The 21,199-nt window shown below is 34.4% G+C and overlaps 1 protein-coding gene across 2 annotated transcripts in view; it reads left to right on the top strand.

Moving 5' to 3' along the window:
- Positions 1 to 21,199, top strand: part of LOC145266317 (advillin-like) — a 438,949-nt gene that overhangs the window by 397,759 nt on the left and 19,991 nt on the right. For both annotated transcript variants that reach the window (XM_080121877.1, XM_080121876.1), the window contains 3 exons: positions 6,974 to 7,018; positions 16,787 to 16,852; positions 21,004 to 21,129. In XM_080121877.1, the coding sequence (XP_079978003.1) occupies positions 6,974 to 7,018; positions 16,787 to 16,852; positions 21,004 to 21,129 (237 nt within the window). The remainder of the gene's footprint in view (positions 1 to 6,973; positions 7,019 to 16,786; positions 16,853 to 21,003; positions 21,130 to 21,199) is intronic.

The raw sequence follows: 21,199 nt of genomic DNA, 5'->3' as shown, positions 1-21,199 counted from the left end.
ATGTATAGATCATCGTATAACGATTAGATCACTGTCTGACTGACGTAAATGAACATTTAAAATTAAGATTTTTAAAATTCAACGTTATCCTACGCGGTTAATGGTAGCCGAATGGATACGGTCTCCGCTAATCGAGTCAGAGATGTCTCGTGTTCCGGGGTTCGAATCGTCCGACTGGTGTTAATCGTGACACCCTGCACTGAAGATTCCCGAAAGGATGAAACATTAGTGTCTGTAGGTATTTAATTATTATAGTAAAAAAATAATTATATATATATTATTTTTGTAATGACTACTATATATTGAGTACAATATAACAGTCGATAGAGAATTGAATACATATATAAATATATATATATATATATATATATGTATGTATATATATATAAGTGACAGAAGCCTATATTCCAAATTTCAAGATGCTGTCCGTCTTACAATTTATTCCTTTAAGCATATTTTCATGGTGTAATAAAAGAATAAATGCAAGGTAATGGCAACTTCTCTCCCAATTTTCAGATTTTGTAATCATGTCGATATTCACATTATTTCGTTTTTAATTCATTGGTAGGTGCTTTTTCTTCTGATGAATTAAGGGCAAAATAAATTCCTTGGTTGACATAATAATTACGTGAATGATTTTGCGCTACGAAACAGGTACTGTAAACGATTGTGCGTGTCAACAGACTTAAAGGAATAAATTGTCAAATGGACAACATCTTGAAATTTGGAATACAGATTTCTGTCATTTATTTAGTAGATGCTCTGTAATTACATTGAGCTTCATGAATTGAAGAATTGGTACGAATAAAAGGTAAAATACAATTGAACTAAAAACATATTTACACACACACACACACACACACACACAAACACACATAGATTGGGAAGTGACAGGCAAATTACTATTAGCATATTAAGCGATGCTCTTTGTGTAAATGCATTGAGCTTAGGTATTTGGACAGTATCAAAACACTGTTAATTTACTGCTTGAATAGCAGTAGCCGAATAGTGCAATGCTTAAAATCTCCGACTGTCGTTTGGGCGGTCGGGTTTCGATCCTGAGTTGAGGTAGTTGCTTGTCTAGCCGCACTGATGAGTAGCAAAACACTAGTACTGTATGTAGATGACTATATATATATATATATATATATATATATATATATATGAAGACTATTGATTTTATAAAATAAAAACAAAAACATTTGTTGTTCCTGCTAAAGTCCTTGTATATATATATATATATATATATATATGTGTGTGTGTGTGTGTGTGTGTGTGTGTGTGTGTGTTACGCATTGACATTAATTCCATACATTAGCCTGGCGAGTCCTTACAGGAATGGAACGCGGAAATTTCTGTGTAGCTGAATTGCCATATATATATATATATATATATATATATATATATATATATGTTTGTGTGCGTGCGTTTGTCCATCGTTAAACCAGATGTTTTTTTACCAGTCACAGGCCATCCTCCACCCTAACACTCCTGATAGTATGAAAAAAAAAAAAAAAAAAAGAAGAAACCCACCAATAAATGATGCCGGTCGAATTTCCGGGGTCATGAATTATCCGTGACACGGCGTACTTGTAACGAGTGGCATCGTTATTTTCGGAACGGATGGCCAACTCGGATAAAAATTTTAGCAGAAAATCGTCCGACCAACGTTTCCCAACCCAATCGCACCCCTCGCAGCCATTTTTGTTCTTGCTAAAAGATTTTGATAGATGGAAGACAGCTGAATGTGGAGCGAGCGGGAGGGGTGGAGAGAAGAATGGGGAAGTGAGTTCATATTTTTTTTACCTGAAGAGTTCGTTTTTTTGTTTGTTTGTTTTTTTTTTTTTAGGGGGAGTATAAATGTCTACCTATAAATATTTCAAGTGCTATTTTTATTGCAAGCTGACTTGATAGATTGTTCTGATATACGTACACATGGGGATGGGGGGGTTCGTTATCAGACCAATGGATAGAGTTTGGGACTAAGAACTCGGCATTCTGAGTTACTAGTCTCTATTTTTTGCTTGAACAAATATTGTCACGCTCTCCCCCACATTCGATCAAATATTTATTTTATACGTACGTGTGTGTTTTTAATTTTTTAATTTTTTTTTTTTTTACTTGGCACAAACCAGAGCATGGCATCTGTTCTTTAGCGACACTCAAATAATTTGTCCTTAGTCAATGGATGAGAAAAAGCCTTCTAAACTAAGGTAAATTTATTTTTGCCTACTTTCAGAGTGCCCCTGTTTAGGGAGCTGGTTTTTCCTCTCACATTAAAAACGAACTTGTGTCACATTTTCCTTTCGCGGAGAAGCAAATAAATACCAATATTTTTTTTTTTATTTTACATGGGGGATCACCACTTATCAAGGCCCGGAAGCCACTCGGGGATAAGGGTTATTGCGTGTACAGTAACCAATGGGATAATATCGTAGTAATAGTTGGTACTGGAGATTTGATAAAGTGTCTTACTTAAGGGGGCGATTAATCAGGAATTTGTTTATGTTGGGCTTGAAGACATCCAAGTTGTAGTCTGGTGGGAATACCAATATAAAAAGAGGTCTTTTAATATCAATGTCAGCGTTTTTTTTCCATGTGTTGTCATTATTTCACTTCGAACCAACACATTGTAGCCTCAATCGCAAAATAGACAAAGAACAGAAAAGGCCGTCAACTCGTTTCATTTTGTTGTTGTACAACGGAATTTTTTTCTTCATTCTCCTGTTACCGCTGAGACGTCTCTCACGTAATCGTCTTCTCGATCGTTATTCACGCCTCACACGTGACCTCGAACGTTCTTCCCGTTTCTAACATGAGTTCCTTTTTAAAGTCTTTATTTTTTTTAACTTAAACTAATATAATTCTAATGCAGGAAATAACTGTAGAAAGATTTTCACCAAACTCTTAAAGATTTTATTGAATAGAATTTACCTATGTAGAGAACGTCTACATAACTAAAATATATTTCCTTCTTAGCTTAGTTTTCTAACTTGAGAATTGAGATATGCAGACGGACAGGGAGCTCGCTCACATTCAGCTTAGATGATAAATTTCTGCATCGGTTAGCTATGTCTTGAGGAGAACCTTTTTTTTCAATGTCTATACATCAGATATCTGTTGATATTCGCCATGGTGGTACAAATTCTATCTTTAATGTTGGTTTGATTAAGTTTTTCTAAGTCTTGCTTTTCTTCAATAACCCTTACTTAAAATGATTAAGGAAAGATAATAGACAGGGCAAAAAGTAATCGCGAGAAAACTTGTAAGCAGCACGAAATTGGTCTTGTATGGTTTTTATCCTCTGTGAATTGTCTTTCCTTGTTCATTTGTAATCTGTTTTTTGTTTTTCTGTTGACTTTCAAAATCTGACTAAGGTATAGCTGGTATGAAATTATTCAAACTTCTTTACATAAAAAATATTTTCTAATAGTCTTTTTATCGTGTTATACTTCGTCTATTTATGAACGCACTTTTACGAAATGCGTGCCATAGTATATAAACTCTGATGACCGTGGTTTTTATAATCATACAACAACTTGTTAAATCAACAAAGTTGTATTTATTTTACAAAATGATAATCTAACAACGAAAGAGTTTGGGTCAGTGTAGGGTGTGGAGTGTGGCGACCGATCGGACAACGGCAGAACTATGTCACTGGCTTCGCTCTCTTCTCTCTCTCTCTCTCTGTCTTTATGTATGTTTTTATATTAAAATTCTGTTGGTTGGAATTACTGTTCACATATTTTGACGTTCTTATATTATTATATTTTTGTACTTTTAACAATTCAAATCCATAGATAAATATTTTCTTTTATTGTTTCATGTTATCGATTCTTCGATAGGAATGTAGGGTTGACGTCATCGGCAGTCATCTGATTTACATCTGGTTTTGCCCGGATCCGATATTCACTTATGCAACATATGCAGCAAAACATGTTGCACAGCAAAACATGTTGCAAAGTACAACATGTTGCACAGCGCACCATGTTGCACAGCGCACCATGTTGCACAACACAACATGTAGCACAGTACAACATGTAGCACAGCAAAACATGGTGCAAAGTACAACATGTTGCACAACACAACATGTTTCACAGCACAACATGTAGCACAACACAACATGTTGCACAGCAAAACGTTTCACAGCAAAACATGTTTCACAGCAAAACATGTTTTACAATTATGTTGAATTGTTTTGTGTTAGTTTCTGAGGCAGACAGGAAATATTTTAACCTTCGATTTGTAATATTTTTTATAAGTTCTATTCATTTATTTTGAGATTCTTCCTAGAAAGAAGTGGGTCGGTATGGGGGGTGATGTGTGGTTGGTCGATCGCGCAACGACAGAAGTTGGTTCTTCTCTCTCGCTCTTTCTCGTCTGTCTGTGTCTTTGTTTTTATTCTAACAAGGCTGATAGCCATTAGTCGCGTACTCTCGTGTAATGAATGAATGCGTGAATGTAGGATTGACATGAAATTCTTAAGGATAAACTAAAATGACCGAAAAATGGACTGAAATGACTAAAATAAATAAAAAGTAAATGACTTAGAATGACTTTAATGAACTTAAGGATGAATTCAATGACCTTAAGAATGACTTGAATGGCTTGGAGGCTGACTGGTTGTAAAGTGGCTGATCATTTTACATTAAATTAATACAGAAAAGTGACCCCCCCACTTTACATCACAAAGTTACAAACATAAGTACAGTATGTAGTAAGAAAAGATACTGCACTTTGATCTTGCCCAAAAGGCCAAGAAAAGCGGTATTTATTTGCTCCCCCACAGAACAAATTAGGCACAAGGCAATTAGTATGAAGGGTTGCCCCTATATTGACAAAGGTTTTATATGTGGGGCTGCCCCCCCATATGGTCTTTGCTTGCAGTATCTGCCGGAACAGATACTACACTTTGATCTTCGCCAAAAGGGTATTTATTTGCTCCCCCATCGAGCCAAGGCTGATTTTTAATGTGAGGAGTGAAGGGGAAATGGGGACCAACTCCCCGGGGAGTAGGGGAGCTGGATAGCTGGTATGAAGGGCTGCCCCTACATTGACCAAAGTCTCACACGTGAGGCTGCCCCCACATATGGTCCCTGCTTGCAGCATCTGCCGGAACAGATACTACACTTTGGCTTTATACAGCGAGACGTCTGTTCACATTACATTTACACTTCTGCATTCTAGTACAGTCAGGTAAGCAGGAAAAAGGGAGGGAATTCCAAAGTCTAGCAGTCTGAGGAAAGAAACTATCTATGATATAAAAGGCAAAGTGGGCTCGCGCGTCTCAGATTCGAAAACGGACATCGTCTCTTTTTTTTTTTTTTTTTTGATCGAGTTTTTAAAAGAAAAAAAATCTCTGGTTTCAAGTGTTTGTCTTTTTCGTATAAATAAAGCGAAACTGATCAAAGCAAAACCACTCACCTGGCCTTCCGGGACGGGACGTCTTGAAGGCAATCAGCTTTGATCAATGTGGGGGGAAACCCTTCATATCAGACAATTGTTATTCATTTGAACACTGCCAAAAAAGGGGGAGCTGGTTTTCCCAAACATCGCGAGGAAACAAGTACGGCAGAAAGCTGAAAGCTTAACTGGCCTACAACCAGATATTCATTTCTGCGCCTGTGTAATTCTTAATTTAATTACCAACTCATTTATTTTGACACTTTACACTGCCGCTCACGTCATAGCGCAGTGGTAAATTCTCCAGTTTTTGTTTTATTTTGCACTTTCTTTTCCGCCTTCACGTCACAGGTTCGAACCTGTCTGCTAAAACTTTTTTTTCACACACCAACAAACACCTGGGCAAGCCCGGACACCCCCGCTAGTTAAAGTAGAAGTCTTTCCGGCATCTAGGGACCTCAACAGTGAGGGGTGGAACTTTGCTGCTTGTCGAGTTAGTCAGGAGTATTTATGCCGAGGGGGCACAAGTGTTATGAGTTCATCAGAAGATATTCTATTAAAGTCATTGTAAAACGGGCACACGGATGCAACATTGCGGCGATTGGACAGAGGTTGGAGCTTAGCCGATAGTGCGGGACCTATTAGATTTTTTTTAGACCTTGTTTAAGAGTGAGAGACTAGTAGTAGATGCATCAGCTCAGATGTAGCAACAATACTCCATGCATGAGCAAAGCGTAGTCTTGTAAAAATATTGGATACTCTCTAGTGTGTTTTATTTTCTAGCACGGACTATGTCTTTTTTTATTGGATTTTTTTGATTATCGATTTTTTATACTTATCAGATACATTTCGGCACGAACCTATCTAAAAACACTTCCAGGTACATCAAGAATATTTGTATTAAGTTATTAAAAGTCGGCCCAGCCAATTTGGAGTCCGTAGGAAACGAACTCACACACACACACACACGCACACAGCTTTCACCTTTCTGTTTAAATGTATGTATGTATGTATGCCTAAAACTTTCGGCAGAGGCGACGGATTTTCACGAGATTGGTATCGTTTTGAAGGTCGACCCTTCGGATGATAAGGATTGAAAAATTGGTTAAAAACATTCATTCCTTCAGCTTCAACTAGAAACTTTTCTATAAGGAGGGGTCACTTTTTTCGCCGATATTTTCGAAAGTCATTTCCTATTTTCGATTGACTAACCTTAATTTAAACATTCGGTTTGGCGATGGGCGCAACGGCAAAGACGTCAGTTTTTTTTTTCACGTTTTTTTTTCCTCCTTCGCGATATGCCTGCTTACTACGCTTTTTGTCTTTCAACACACATCTCCAAACACCCGGGCAACGCCGGGCAACGCCGGGCACCCAAACTAGTTGCTGGATTTATGCGCTGATACATAATCTAAACGAAATTGTAAACGGAGATAATTAATGTTTTTGTACTAGAAACAACCCGTCGCCATTTTTTTTGTATTTCTGTTTTTGATTACAATAAGCATCTTTTTTATTACGTTTTCCTATGTTTCAAGACAATCTAATTTTAGCCATTTCTTTCAAACAGGATCTCTTCGAAGATGATGTCATGCTCCTCGATACGTACAAAGAAGTAAGTAATTTCAAATCAAGAACTTGTCTTCCTAATACCCCTACAAAAAAGTAATTTCTGTTTGCGTGATAAAATGGTTTGCATATGCCGCCTAAATATATTATAGTCAGATCGATTGCAGGAATTGACAAATTATATTTTCTGTTTTATACAGTGTTTTTTTTTCTTTCTATTCCAACATGAAAATCCAATACTTGTTCAACGTTCAAATCCAATACTTGCATATCTGTTATTCAATCCCCTATGAGTATAAGAGCCAAATATATACTAAGATGGAGTACTCTTGCCACATTTGGGGAGTTGCCGTTCAGAACACTCATTCGTGCTTTGAGAAACCCACAAAATTAATTTTACAATCTAGAGGAGAATTATGTTTCTTTAATTTGTGCTTTTACAAGAGTTGTATGGATGTACGGACCTTAATTGTAAGTTAGATTTGTTTAAATATAACTTGATTACATGTTGCTTAGATCGCTTTGAAAAGTATCTACCTCCTGGTGAAATCCCCTTCTTGTATTAAAGTTCACATTCGGGGAGGTGCTATTTGGAACAATATTTTTTGTTTTGAAATAATATAAAATCGACTTCGCAATCTAGTAATGTTATGGAGAGGCAAAGTACGAATGAACTCAAAATCCGGGCCAACAAAAATGGAATCCGGGAATTAGATGACCTGGTCCTATGACGCAAGTCGTTTTATGGGTCAGGCCGTTGTATGGAGCAAGGTTTGAATGAACTTAAATCGTGGCCGACAAAAATGAAACCGGGAATGAGATGACCTGGAGATGACGTAATTTGGTCGCAAGTAAGACCAAAAGCAAACGCCGGGCTGGTCAAAATATGAGTCAATGACATCAATTGGTGTATGGGTTACCAGGTCGAAAGTCCATAAAAGTGAGATGGTAAACAAAAACAAGACAGAGACGCGGAGACAGGTAATGAGAGACAGACGACGAGGAACTGCCTGTCACGTTCGCAACCTACACTTCTCCCATCCCCCCTCCACCACCTCCACCGCCGTATTGTGCATATATGAACGTTTGTTAAATAAACCAAGTTTGTTTATAACAAAGCGTATTCTTTGATAAATGAACAGTTGTCATTCCAATCACTAGACGATTTACAACAAATATATATGTATAAATGTCAAACACACTATCTCTCAGTTTATCTATCGAGATATTCAAAAATCTCTTACAGTTGAATTACAAGTGGTACTCATGTAGTAGAGTGTACCCTATCTCTAGATGAAACACTAAGACTCTTCCTAAGACGAACAGCAACAACAATACAGAATATACGTCATCTTCATACCACCAGTATATAACATATATACAATTTGGTGCCAGTGAATCAGAGCACTTATACAAGAGTGTGAAAAAAAATTCGAACCTGGTGGTTAAATATATATATATATATATATATATATATATATATATATATATATGTGTGTGTGTGTGTGTGTGTGTGTGTGTGTGTGTGTGTAGGCACAACGAAAAAAGGGTCCTTTTAAAAAAAATAAAAAAACTTATTACCACGGACAGATTATTTAAAAAAAAAAAAAAAACTCCCAAAATCAAGACTGTCAAATTGAAAAAAAGGGGGAAGAAAAAAACACATGAACAAAAGACAAACGAGGTAAGTCGAATCTGATTCTTTCTTTGCTTGTTTCTTTTTTTTTTTTTTACACAGTGGGCACCACTTATCAAGGCCCGGAGGCCACTCAGGGATAAGGGTTATTGCAAGTACATTACGTTAGTGTGGAGATTTGATGAAGTGTTTACTTAAGGGGGCAGTTCATTAGGAATTTGTTAACGTTGGACTTGAAGACATCCAAGTTGTAGTCCGGTGGGAAGCAGGCAGACGGAACAGAGTTCCACAGGCGTGCAGTTCTAAGAAAGAAGCTTTGTTCATGGAATCCGCGTTTTGATTTAGGCACAGATATAGAGTGGGGGAAATTTTTCACAGTGGATTCAGCTAGACGGGTGTTTTTCGTGAAAGATTGGCGAGGGGGGGACCAGAGATTCTGCTCTAAGGTTATATATATACATATATACATTTAAAAACAAAAAAAAACTTCAAGCTTGCGGTAAAGAGAAAGAAAAAGAAAAGAAAGAAATTCGTGATTGTTTGACAAAATTAATCAAACCGAAATTTTTTTTTTTTTTTGTCTTTTAATTTTTTTTTTTTTTTTTTACTTTTGTTTTCTCATCTGACGTTGGTTTTTGTTTGTTGTTTTGCTTAAGTTGAAAAAAAAAAGATGGAACAGCAAATCTTTTCAAATTTCGTACAGAGCTTAACCATGGGGCTTAGGAACGCGGTGGGGGCCATCTCAAAAACTTTACGAGGTGAGTCCCTTCTAAAGAATATAAGAACTTTAGAAAATAGAAGGGACGGTGGATATAGGGTGTGGTTGCAAGAGATAGAAAAATATTTTAGAATAGTCGGTGCTGGGGATGAAGAAAAATGCCAAGCAGCACTATTGACTACTAGGGGCTAGGTTGGACTCTTCATTAACGGATTAATGGCAAATAATGAAGGGTTAACGTGGCTATAATTGAAAAGAGCCTTAGAAGATCATTATGGGATTGTCGCAAATCCCAACAAGAACATAATAGAATTAAATAATATAAGACAGGGTAGAGAAGAAACTATTCAAGATTATATGCAGAGAATTGTGAGACTAGCAGAAGGAGCATATAGTGCGATAGATGCAAGTAATGAATTAGTAAAAAAACAAGCTCTAGGATTTTTTATAGAAGGCCTCAGAGATAAGGATGTGAAAATGGCCGTAATGAGGGATGAACCTACGGATCTCCATGCAGCTTATGAGAAAGCCTTAGCAGAAGTAAGATGGAAAATTCGGCTCAACGCAAACCGTGAATACGATGGTGAACCCATGGAGGTTTGTCATGCGAGACGACAGGTTAGAGTCGAAGCCGTAGGTCCAGCAAAATTCCCAAAACAAAATAGGTGGAAAAGATTAGAGAATAGGGGGCCTGTATATATGACTAGAGAAAAGGAACCACATATGGAGAGATTGCAGATACCGCAGGCAGGGAAACGGAGGCGCACCTTTCGTACAACGCCCGACGGACGGAGCGAAGGTATACCGACGCATGTAATCGGTAATATGGGCGCTGCAAATTCCGTTTCCATTAGAATAGATAGAAATAGACTCAGGGCTTTATAGATACAGGCGCAGAGGTTTCTGTCATAAAAAGTAGCGTTTTTAAAACACTTATACAGAGACCTGAGCTACATAGTAAATCAATGAATTTAAGGACAGCTAATGGGTCCCCATTAATTGTAGAAGGCATCACCCGATTAAGGATAATGATAGGAAGTCAATTCATCCACCATGATTTCGTTGTGGCGAAAAACCTCAATAGAAATATAATACTAGGCAGGGACTGGCTTAGGAAAAATGGGGTGAGGATGTACTTTGACTTAGAGGCGATAAAAGTAGGAAATGAATATATAGCGTTAGAAGAAGATGCTCATATCTCAGCTCTAGTAAGACTGGGGGAAAAATAACATTAAAACCCCAGCACCTGCATACGTGCACAGCTCATGCGAGTATTAAAAACGGTCAAGGGCTAGAGTATGAGGTAGAGCAAATAGATAGAGGATTTCTTAGTGATCTTAGTGGTATTTCAGTAGCAAATACCGTAGTAAAAATTAAATGATCAAAAAGTTTTCTGCTTGTAATAATGAACAACACCAATCAGACGGTTACCTTAAGAAGAGGGTGTAAAATAGCTAGGTGTAGAGCGGCTGGTAAAATAATGGAGATTACCATGCCAAAGAAACACGGTGATAAGATCTCTGAAGAAAACTTGAAAGGGATAAAAGTGCCCGAAGAATTCAAGTTAGAGATCAATAAGGTGCTTAAGCGGAATAAGGACTTGTTCGTTACGGGAGATAAGAACTTGGGCAGCACCGATACGGTAGCGATGCGTATTGATACTGGAACGCATGAGCCCATACGGAAATACCCGTACCGGACACCGCTTAAGCAAAGAAAAGAAGTAGAGTCTGCAATAGGGGAAATGATGCAGGCTGGAGTAATCGAAAGATCAAACAGCCCGTGGAGTTTTCCGATAGTTTTAGTAGAGAAGAAAGACGGAACTAAAAGGTTCTGTGTAGATTTTAGGGCACTAAATAAAATAACGAAGACGTATGCCCGAGCGTTACCAGTTATTGATGATATTTTAGCCTCACTTGGTCGGCAAAGTACTTCTCAAAGTTAGATTTGAAGTCAGGGTACTGGCAGGTTAAACTGAATGAGAACGATAAGGAAAAGACTGCGTTCACCTGCCACAAGGGGTTGTTCCATTTTAATGTAATGCCGTTCGGACTTGCGAACGCCCCCGGGGTCTTCCAGGAATTAATGTCCGTAGTATTACAAGGACAGGAAGAATTCGCTGTACCGTATTTGGATGACATTTTAACATTCTCCAATACAAAGAAAGACCATATAAAACATATAAATAAGGTCTTAGGTAGTTTGCGCAAGCACAATCTTAGGTTAAAAGCAACAAAGTGTGAGTTTTTTTAATAAAGAAATACAGTATCTGGGGTTCAAAGTTAGTGAGAGGGGTATACAGCCAGACATGGATAAAGTCAAGTCTATAAAAATGATTTCGACTCCAACCACTGTAAAGTAAGTAAGAGCTTTCATTGGTATGACATCGTACTATCGACGATTTATATAAAAAAAAATTCCGATATCGCCGAGCCGTTAATCCGATTAACGCGGAAGCATGCACGATTTTATTGGGACGATGCATGTCAGTCTGCCTTTGATAGCCTAAAAACGAAGCTTGCAGATATGGTAACACTGGCTTATCCCGATCCGGATAAGGACTACCGACTGTATACGGATGCCTCTGATCATTCGATTGGGGCATGTTTATCACAAATGGTCTATGATCCAAAGGAGGGTAAAGAGGTAGAAGAACCTATTTACTTTTTATCCCATAAGTTGAGTGATACTCAAACCAGATGGTCAACGATAGAGAAAGAGGCATATGCGATACACTATACCTTGAATAAATTAAATCACTATTTGCATAGTGCAACGTTCACCATCTATACAGACCATAGACCATTGGAGTATTTACTGAACCCACCAATACAAAATAGGACGATACAGACGTGGGCTTTAAGTATGGCTGGCTATAATTGCCCCATACGATACCTGAAGGGGAAAGACAACGTCTGTGCGGATCTCTTGTCACGCGCTGTAGATTCGAGCCAGGACAATGAGGATCCCCCAGTAGAAATAGACAGTAGGAATTACACGGTGAGTGCAATTAACTCAAATCATTTCTCACTTCTGCTGTTGCGTACAACTTCCCTTTTTTATAGAAAGGGGTTGCTATTATTTTGTTACTTTACGGCTTTTTCCACGCAAAGTGCTTGACTGAGCTCCAATCTCCGGCTCTTCCTTCCAAGACATTCGCAGCAAGAACTCGTTTTTCTGCAGAACCTTTACAGTCTCTCTCTCTTTCTCTCTTCTATCGCTATTTACACGGAAGGTACTCCATTAATCTCAACTAAATATATATATATATATACATATATATATATATAAAACATATATTTTTTTTATTTACGACATGTCTTAAATAAGTTTCCAGACTTTTTTTCGTATAGACACTTTTATTTATAGTACACACATGAAACTTCTAGTCCCCATCGAAGTAATCTCCTCCGTCTGCAATGCACTTGTTGTACCGTTCCAACAACTTCTGGAAGGCTCCATGTAAGTCCTTTTGTGTCACAGCCGCTTTCATCTCCTCAATTGTCTCATAACGACAGCTTCGAAGATTTTCCTTGAGCTGAGGGAAAAAAACAAAGATTAAAGGGAGCAAGGGACTATAGGGAGGGTGAGGAACTGTCTTGATGCCCATCTTGGTCAACTAGTCTGTGACAAGGATGAAGTTGTGGACTGGTGCATTAGTGCAAACCTTCCGCATCTTCAGTTTCTCATAAGTGTATGTATAATTATGCACTTATCGTCTCTATAGACACGCAGCGATCCTTATCCATGAAATTCTTTATTTGGCCAATCAATTCTGGTGTTCTCGTTTCCTTACTCCTCTCACACCTTTCAACATCTCTCACAGACTCTCTTCCTTCCTTGAATCTCTTTTCAATTACATCAATTCAATTATTCTTTAAGATAGTTATTATTTAATTACATTATTTCATTATTATTACATTATTATTACATTATTTCATTATTACATTATTATTACATTATTTAATTATTATTACATTATTATTACATTATTACATTTTATTACATTATTTTATTATTTCATTATTACATTATTATTACATTATTACATTATTTCATTATTTTACATTATTAAATAACGTCATAATTATTACATTATTACATTATGTCATAATTATTACATTATTACATTATTTCAATATTACATTATTATTACATTATTACATTATTACATTGTTACATTATTTCATTATTACATTATTATTACATTATTCCATTATTATTAAATTATTACATTATTACATCATCCATTATTACATTATTACATTAATACATTATTATTACATTATTACATTATTACATTATTTCATTATTATTACATTATTACGTTATTTCATTATTATTACATTATTACATTATTACATTATTTCATTATTATTACATTATTACGTTATTTCATTATTATTACATTATTACATTATTTCATTATTATTACATTATTACGTTATTTCATTATTATTACATTATTACGTTATTTCATTATTATTACATTATTACATTATTTCATTATTATTACATTATTACATTATTTCATTATTATTACATTATTACGTTATTTCATTATTATTACATTATTACGTTATTTCATTATTATTACATTATTACGTTATTTCATTATTATTACATTATTACATTATTTCATTATTACATTTTATTACATTATTTTATTATTTCATTATTACATAATTATTATTACATTATTACATTATTTCATTATTTTACATTATTACATTACGTCATAATTATTACATTATTACATTATGTCATAAATATTACATTATTACATTATTTCAATATTACATTATTATTACATTATTACATTATTACATTGTTACATTATTTCATGATTACATTATTATTACATTATTCCATTATTATTAAATTATTACATTATTACATCATCCATTATTACATTATTACATTAATACATTATTATTACATTATTACATTATTATTACATTATTTCATTATTATTACATTATTACGTTATTTCATTATTGTTACATTATTACATTATTACATTATTTCATTATTATTACATTATTACGTTATTTCATTATTATTACATTATTACATTTTTGCATTATTATTACATTATTACGTTATTTCATTATTATTACATTATTACGTTATTTCATTATTATTACATTATTACATCATTTCATTATTATTACATTATTACATTATTTCGTTATTATTACATTATTACGTTATTTCATTATTATTACATTATTACATTATTTCATTATTATTACATTATTACGTTATTTCATTATTATTACATAATTACGTTATTTCATTATTATTACATTATTACATTATTTCATTATTATTACATTATTACGTTATTTCATTATTATTACATTATTACATCATCCATTATTATATTATTACATTAATACATTATTATTACATTATTACATTATCATTACATTATTTCATTATTATTACATTATTACGTTATTTCGTTATTATTACATTATTACGTTATTTCATTATTATTACATTATTACATTATTTCGTTATTATTACATTATTACGTTATTTCATTATTATTACATTATTACGTTATTTCATTATTATTACATTATTACATTATTTCATTATTATTACATTATTACATTATTTCATTATTATTACATTATTACGTTATTTCGTTATTATTACATTATTACATTATTTCATTATTATTACATTATTACATTATTTCATTATTATTACATTATTACGTTAGTTCATTATTATTACATTATTACATTTTTTCATTATTATTACATTATTACGTTATTTCATTATTATTACATTATTACATTATTTCATTATTATTACATTATTACGTTATTTCATTATTATTACATTATTCCGTTATTTCATTATTATTACATTATTACATTATTTCATTATTATTACATTATTACATTATTTCGTTATTATTACATTATTACGTTATTTCATTATTATTACATTATTACATTATTTCATTATTATTACATTATTACGTTATTTCGTTATTATTACATCATTACGTTATTTCATTATTATTACATTATTACATTATTTCATTATTATTACATTATTACATTATTTCATTATTATTACATTATTACGTTATTTCATTATTATTACATTATTACATTATTTCATTATTATTACATTATTACGTTATTTCATTATTATTACATTATTACATTATTTCATTATTATTACATTATTACATTATTTCATTATTATTACATTATTACGTTATTTCATTATTATTACATTATTACATTATTTCATTATTATTACATTATTACATTATTTCATTATTATTACATTATTACATTATTTCATTATTATTACATTATTACGTTATTTCATTATTATTACATTATTACATTATTTCATTATTATTACATTATTACATTATTTCATTATTATTACATTATTACGTTATTTCATTATTATTACATTATTACATTATTTCGTTATTATTACATTATTACTCTATTTCATTATTATTACATTATTGCATTATTACATCATTATTACACCATTACATCATTATTAAATTATTCTTTATTACATCATTACATCATTATTACATTATTTCATTATTATTACATTATTCATTATTACATCATTACATCATTATTACATTATTACATTATTCATTATTACATTATTCATTATTACATCATTATTACATTATTACATTATTACATCATTACATCATTATTACATTATTTCATTATTATTACATTATTACATTATTACATTATTACATTATTATTACATTATTACATTATTATTACATTATTCTTTATTACATCATTCATTACATTGATAGTTATTATTCAATTATTCTTTTCAGTTGCATCAAACTATGCACTTATTGTCTCTGTAGACACACGGCGACCCTTATTCATGAAATTCTTTATTTGGCCAATCAACTCTGGTGTTCTGACTTCCTTACTCTTCCCACACCTTTCACCATCTCACAGACTCTCTTCCTTCTTTCCTTCCTTGAATCTCTCATGCCACTCAAAAACTGATGTTCGATTCATGCAAGATGGTTCAAAAGCAGTCTGAAGCGTTCCATACGTTTCTGTGGAATTTTTTCTAAGATTAAACCGAATTATATTGCATATAGTTCTTCTAAAGTGCCTTCATTCTTGAAATTCACTAATCAGGCTTTAGTAGAGTGTATTCAAATTCCTTTTGTAGCTGTTCATTTGAGCCTGAACTCATACAAATTGGTCAGTTATCTCATAAGATGTATGGTAATGACATACTGAATTTTCAAGAGTTTACGACAATTTTAAATGCCTGTACAAAAAGTCTGAAAACTCACTGAAGGCACTTCGTATATACAACTAAATACACTTTGGGCTTTATTATAGAGTGGCGGATTGAATAAATATTTATTATTCAAGTAATTGTTTCGTTCATTTCATAATTTTTTTTCTTTATATTTTTAGATCTTCGTTTGGATCGGTAAAGGAGCCAACGAGACGGAAAAAAGAGAATCGCTGAAAACAGCAACGGTAAAGTTCCTCGTCATCTGAATAAACACTTCATTATACATCATTTTTCATATCCACCGGATTCCGTGATTATTCGACTCGTTAATACAAAAATAAGTAAAACATGAGTTGTCTGCCCTTGCGACATGTACTACTTGATTTGGTAAAGCATGAGTTGTGTATTCCTATGATCGCTACGACTTGAATAAGTAAAGAATGAATTGCCTCCCCTTATGACCAGTACTATTTAAATGAGTAAAACCTAAGTTGTCTTCGCCTATGATCGCCTCTATTTCAATAAAGAAATCATGAGTTGTCTTCTCTGTTGATCACTACGACTTGAATAAATAAAGCAAGAGTTATCTCCCTTTGGCGATCAGTACTATTCGAATAAGTAAAACCCGAGTCGTGTCTGCAAGTGATCGTTACTACTTAAATAAGGTATGGTTTATGTTCTCTAGCCTGCGAACGCTATTTGAATAAATAATTCCTGAGCTATATTTTCCCCTGTAATCCTCTTTTAAGAATTTTAACGATCAATAATCACGAGTTCTATTGAATTTTTGTGGGGTAGAGGAAAATAGATGTACTTTTAAATGTTTCTGAAAACGTGTATTTGGGAGGGAAGCTAATTTAGCTGGAAATTGTCAATGTGTTGTTAGGGGTCAATAATATAACATTGTTTCATGTATGTACGTGATGTAATCTTAAAAAACAGTATTTTTCCCCATTTAGATTGGTCAGAAAAGTTGAAAATGCCATTAGGAAGGAAAATATTAGAATTCGGGATACGAATCAATATTTGAGTCATAAAGAGCAAGTTGATGAGCTGATAAAATCCTTCTCTTTTTTTCTTCTGTACAGCGATGGCAGGATCTGAGATATACTCTATATTGTAAAAGAAAAAGAAAAGTCCTGAAAGAATTGAAAAGAAAGAGTAAAACATGGAGGATTCCAGGAGGAACGTGAGGACTAATAAACGGCACAATCACGTTGACATAATGGTTCTCGTCAGATCACTGAAGTTAAGCAACGTTGAGCCTGGCCAGTACCAGATGGATGACCATTTGGGAAGGCGAGGCACTGTATGTACCGCGAGAGAAAATACCAGGTTGAGAAACTGGCAGGGTCTATCCTTCTCTCCAGGGTAGATGGAACTCTCTTAAGCCGTGGTAGGCACCCCGTCAAGTGATAGCGTCACGATAAAAAAAAACCCTTGATATCCGCTATCAACAAGGTTTTAATTACACTATAAACTCGTGTAGGGAGTTCAATTTCGGTTACGGCCGCGCTGGATGGATGTATTTCAGGAGCGATGTTTCTGACAAAGGAAAAAAAATTGCTGTTTTCTGGACCGGACTCTACCTAAATATCACTTAGCTTTTTTTTTTTTACCTTGAAGTGTGTGCGTGTGTATATTTTAACTACTTACATCAAATGGGTTTATGCGTTGTCTTGAGCGATTTTCAGAAATTTTATTTTAATTTAGAAAATCCAAAATAATTTTGTGTTGTTTTCATGAGTATTTTTCACAAGAACTCTGATACTGCTACGTGTCATCTATTCGACAGAAAATCAGTTTGTTATGTCATGAATCACCACATGGATAATTTGCTGTTATCAAAGTATTGGTACACTGTAATGCTAAAGTATTTTTATATATTTGAATTTCTGGTTGATTTTAAGGAAATGCAAATGAAAGAAATCATACATATTCGTTCAAAAAAAAAATTTAATTTTAGCCATTTTGAAGTATTTTTGCCACACCCCTGTTTTCTAAAAAAAAAAAAAAAATTATGAGTTATAGTCTGCGTTCATATAGTTTCATGGAAATTAAAATTAACGGTTTAATGGATTAAAGGATTAACACAACAACGACTAACATAATAACGAAATAAGGAATAACAGAGTAATGCATTAGCCGATTAACGGAATAAAAGATTAATAGATAAACGGAATAATGGAATAAGAGATTTGCGAAGTAGTGCAATCAGGGACTATCAGAGTAACGTACTACCGGACTTCGTTTTTTTTTTTTTTTTTGTACAGTGATCACCACTTATCAAGGCCCGGAAGCCACTCAGGGATAAGGGTTATTGCTAGTACATTACGTTAGTGTGGAGATTTGATGAAGTGTTTACTTAAGGGGGCGGTTCATTAGGAATTTGTTAACGTTGGACTTGAAGACATCCAAGTTGTAGTCCGGTGCGAAGCAGGCAGACGGAACAGAGTTCCACAGGCGTGCAGTTCTAAGAAAGAAGCTTTGTTCATGGAATCCACGTTTTGATTTAGGCACAGATATAGAGTGGGGGAAATTTTTCACAGTGGATTCAGCTAGACGGGTGTTTTTCGTGAAAGATTGGCGAGGGGGGACCAGAGATTGGAGTTAAGACGAGCACCTGCCATGGAAATAACGATAAAACAAGGATAGGCTCGCAACGTCTCTTCTGTGGGAGAGAGGTTGCAGAGTAGAGAAAAGGGCATAACACAACAAAATACTGAGGATCTACGAAATAGCTAAATAACAGATTAATCGAATAAAGAATTGACGAATAAGTCAAGTAATTCAATAATCGATTAATAAAATAACAGAATAAAATACAAAAGGAATAACAAACGAATGAAGGACTACGGAAATAACGGACAAAAGGAGAAAAAAATAACTGAATACCGGAATTATGGAATAATGTATTATCAGACTAATAGTCCTACGGAGTAACGAAATAACAAAATCATATCTGATCTGATCAGGCTCCTTGCCCAGACAAACGTGACTCCCCCCACCCCAACCCCCACTCTCTCTCTCTCCAGATTGTTCTGTCTTCCATCAGCTGCCCCAGATCTTCAGTCATGTGCAATTTGCTGGATGTACGTGGATCTAGGTCGTCCTATGCTCGTGCGCCCGTGCCGTGGAGTCCACAGTAATGCATTTCTCACCAGCTCTTGTTTGCTCCAGTAGCAATGACCGGCAAATTGATGGTAGTACATATGGCAGGTACGCTGCCATAAAGTTGCTGCTTCGTGGGATGATCATGCTAAGATATATTTAACGCGGCTCGTAACACACGAGTGTACGTGCTGTCTAGCTTTGTTTACAATTTTTTGGTGAGTATCCAGGTTGTAGCACACAAACAAAGACAGACTCAACCACACTCTGAGGAAGTGCCTTTTCAGTTTGTTAGTTAACCTTGAAGTCAATACTGACAGCACGCTTACTCGATGCAGCCCGTGCTTTTAAGATGTGAAATCAGAAGATATTTACCTGCTGATGCAATTCTCTCTATATATAAGAGCCAGGTAGGTCCAAGGATGGAATATTGCTGTCACATTTGGGCAGGAGCTGCTAGGAACACTTTATCTTGCCTTTGCAGAGTTCAGAATAGCCAAGTGGGGGGGTGCCCTCTTCTCTCTTGCATGATTTTCAATATCTTCTTTGCAACCCCTTTTTCACAGAAGATACGTTGCGAGCCTGTCCGTATGTTATCGTTATTTTCATGCCAAGTGTTTGTCTGAGCTCCAATCTATGGTTCCCCCTCGCCACACATTCACGAGAAACAATCGTCTAGCTGAAAACACTATCAATAATTCCCCCTACTCTTTATCTTCGCCTAAACCTAAAGGCAGATTCCATGAACAAAACTTCTGTGGAACTGTTTTCTGTTTACCTGCTTTCCAGCTGATTACAATATGGTCGTCTTCAAGTCTAATGTAAACAAGTTCTTGATGAGCCGTTCTCCTTAAGTAATCCAATTTACCAAAATTACACTTCTAACGATTACAACGATATTGTCCTTTTGACCACTGTAAACTGCTTAATCCTTATCCTCATGTGGCCTGTAGGCCTTGATAAGTCGTGATTCCCTTGTAAAGAAAACATTAATAGAAAACCTAATTTCTTTCGGCTTCACATAACGAATGTGCATCCATTTTATCTGTAATTTTAGTGATGAAAATGGCATTTCAAACTTGAACGTCACTGATTAGATCGGTATTTTTCGTATTTCATACAGCCTTATCAAACACCTACCTAAATGTGCTGCTTCGTTAATCCTACTTCTACGTTCCTCTTTTCACAGGCATCCTTGTTATGTTTGTAATCGTTTGAGTTAGTCTTGATTAACAAACGCGAAAATGAAACATAAATATTTTGTTTCATTTATTTTCTTTTGTAGGAATATATAATCGCTGATCCGTCCGGGCGAACACCGGAAAACACACTGATTTTACAAGTAAAACAAGGAGCTGAACCTATCAACTTCAAAGGATGCTTCCAAGGGTGGGACCCGACCCGGTGGGCGGTAAGTTAACGCTTATCGTGTTGCATAATTTTTGCACTTGTTAGGTTGCATGATTTTCAATATATGCATA

Source organism: Euprymna scolopes, chromosome 41 (genome assembly GCF_053919585.1).
Source record: "Euprymna scolopes isolate OS-2025 chromosome 41, ASM5391958v1, whole genome shotgun sequence".
NCBI classification, from domain to species: domain Eukaryota; kingdom Metazoa; phylum Mollusca; class Cephalopoda; order Sepiida; family Sepiolidae; genus Euprymna; species Euprymna scolopes.
The sequence above is the reverse complement of the archived record's forward strand: the minus strand, read 5'-3'. Positions and strand labels throughout refer to the sequence as shown.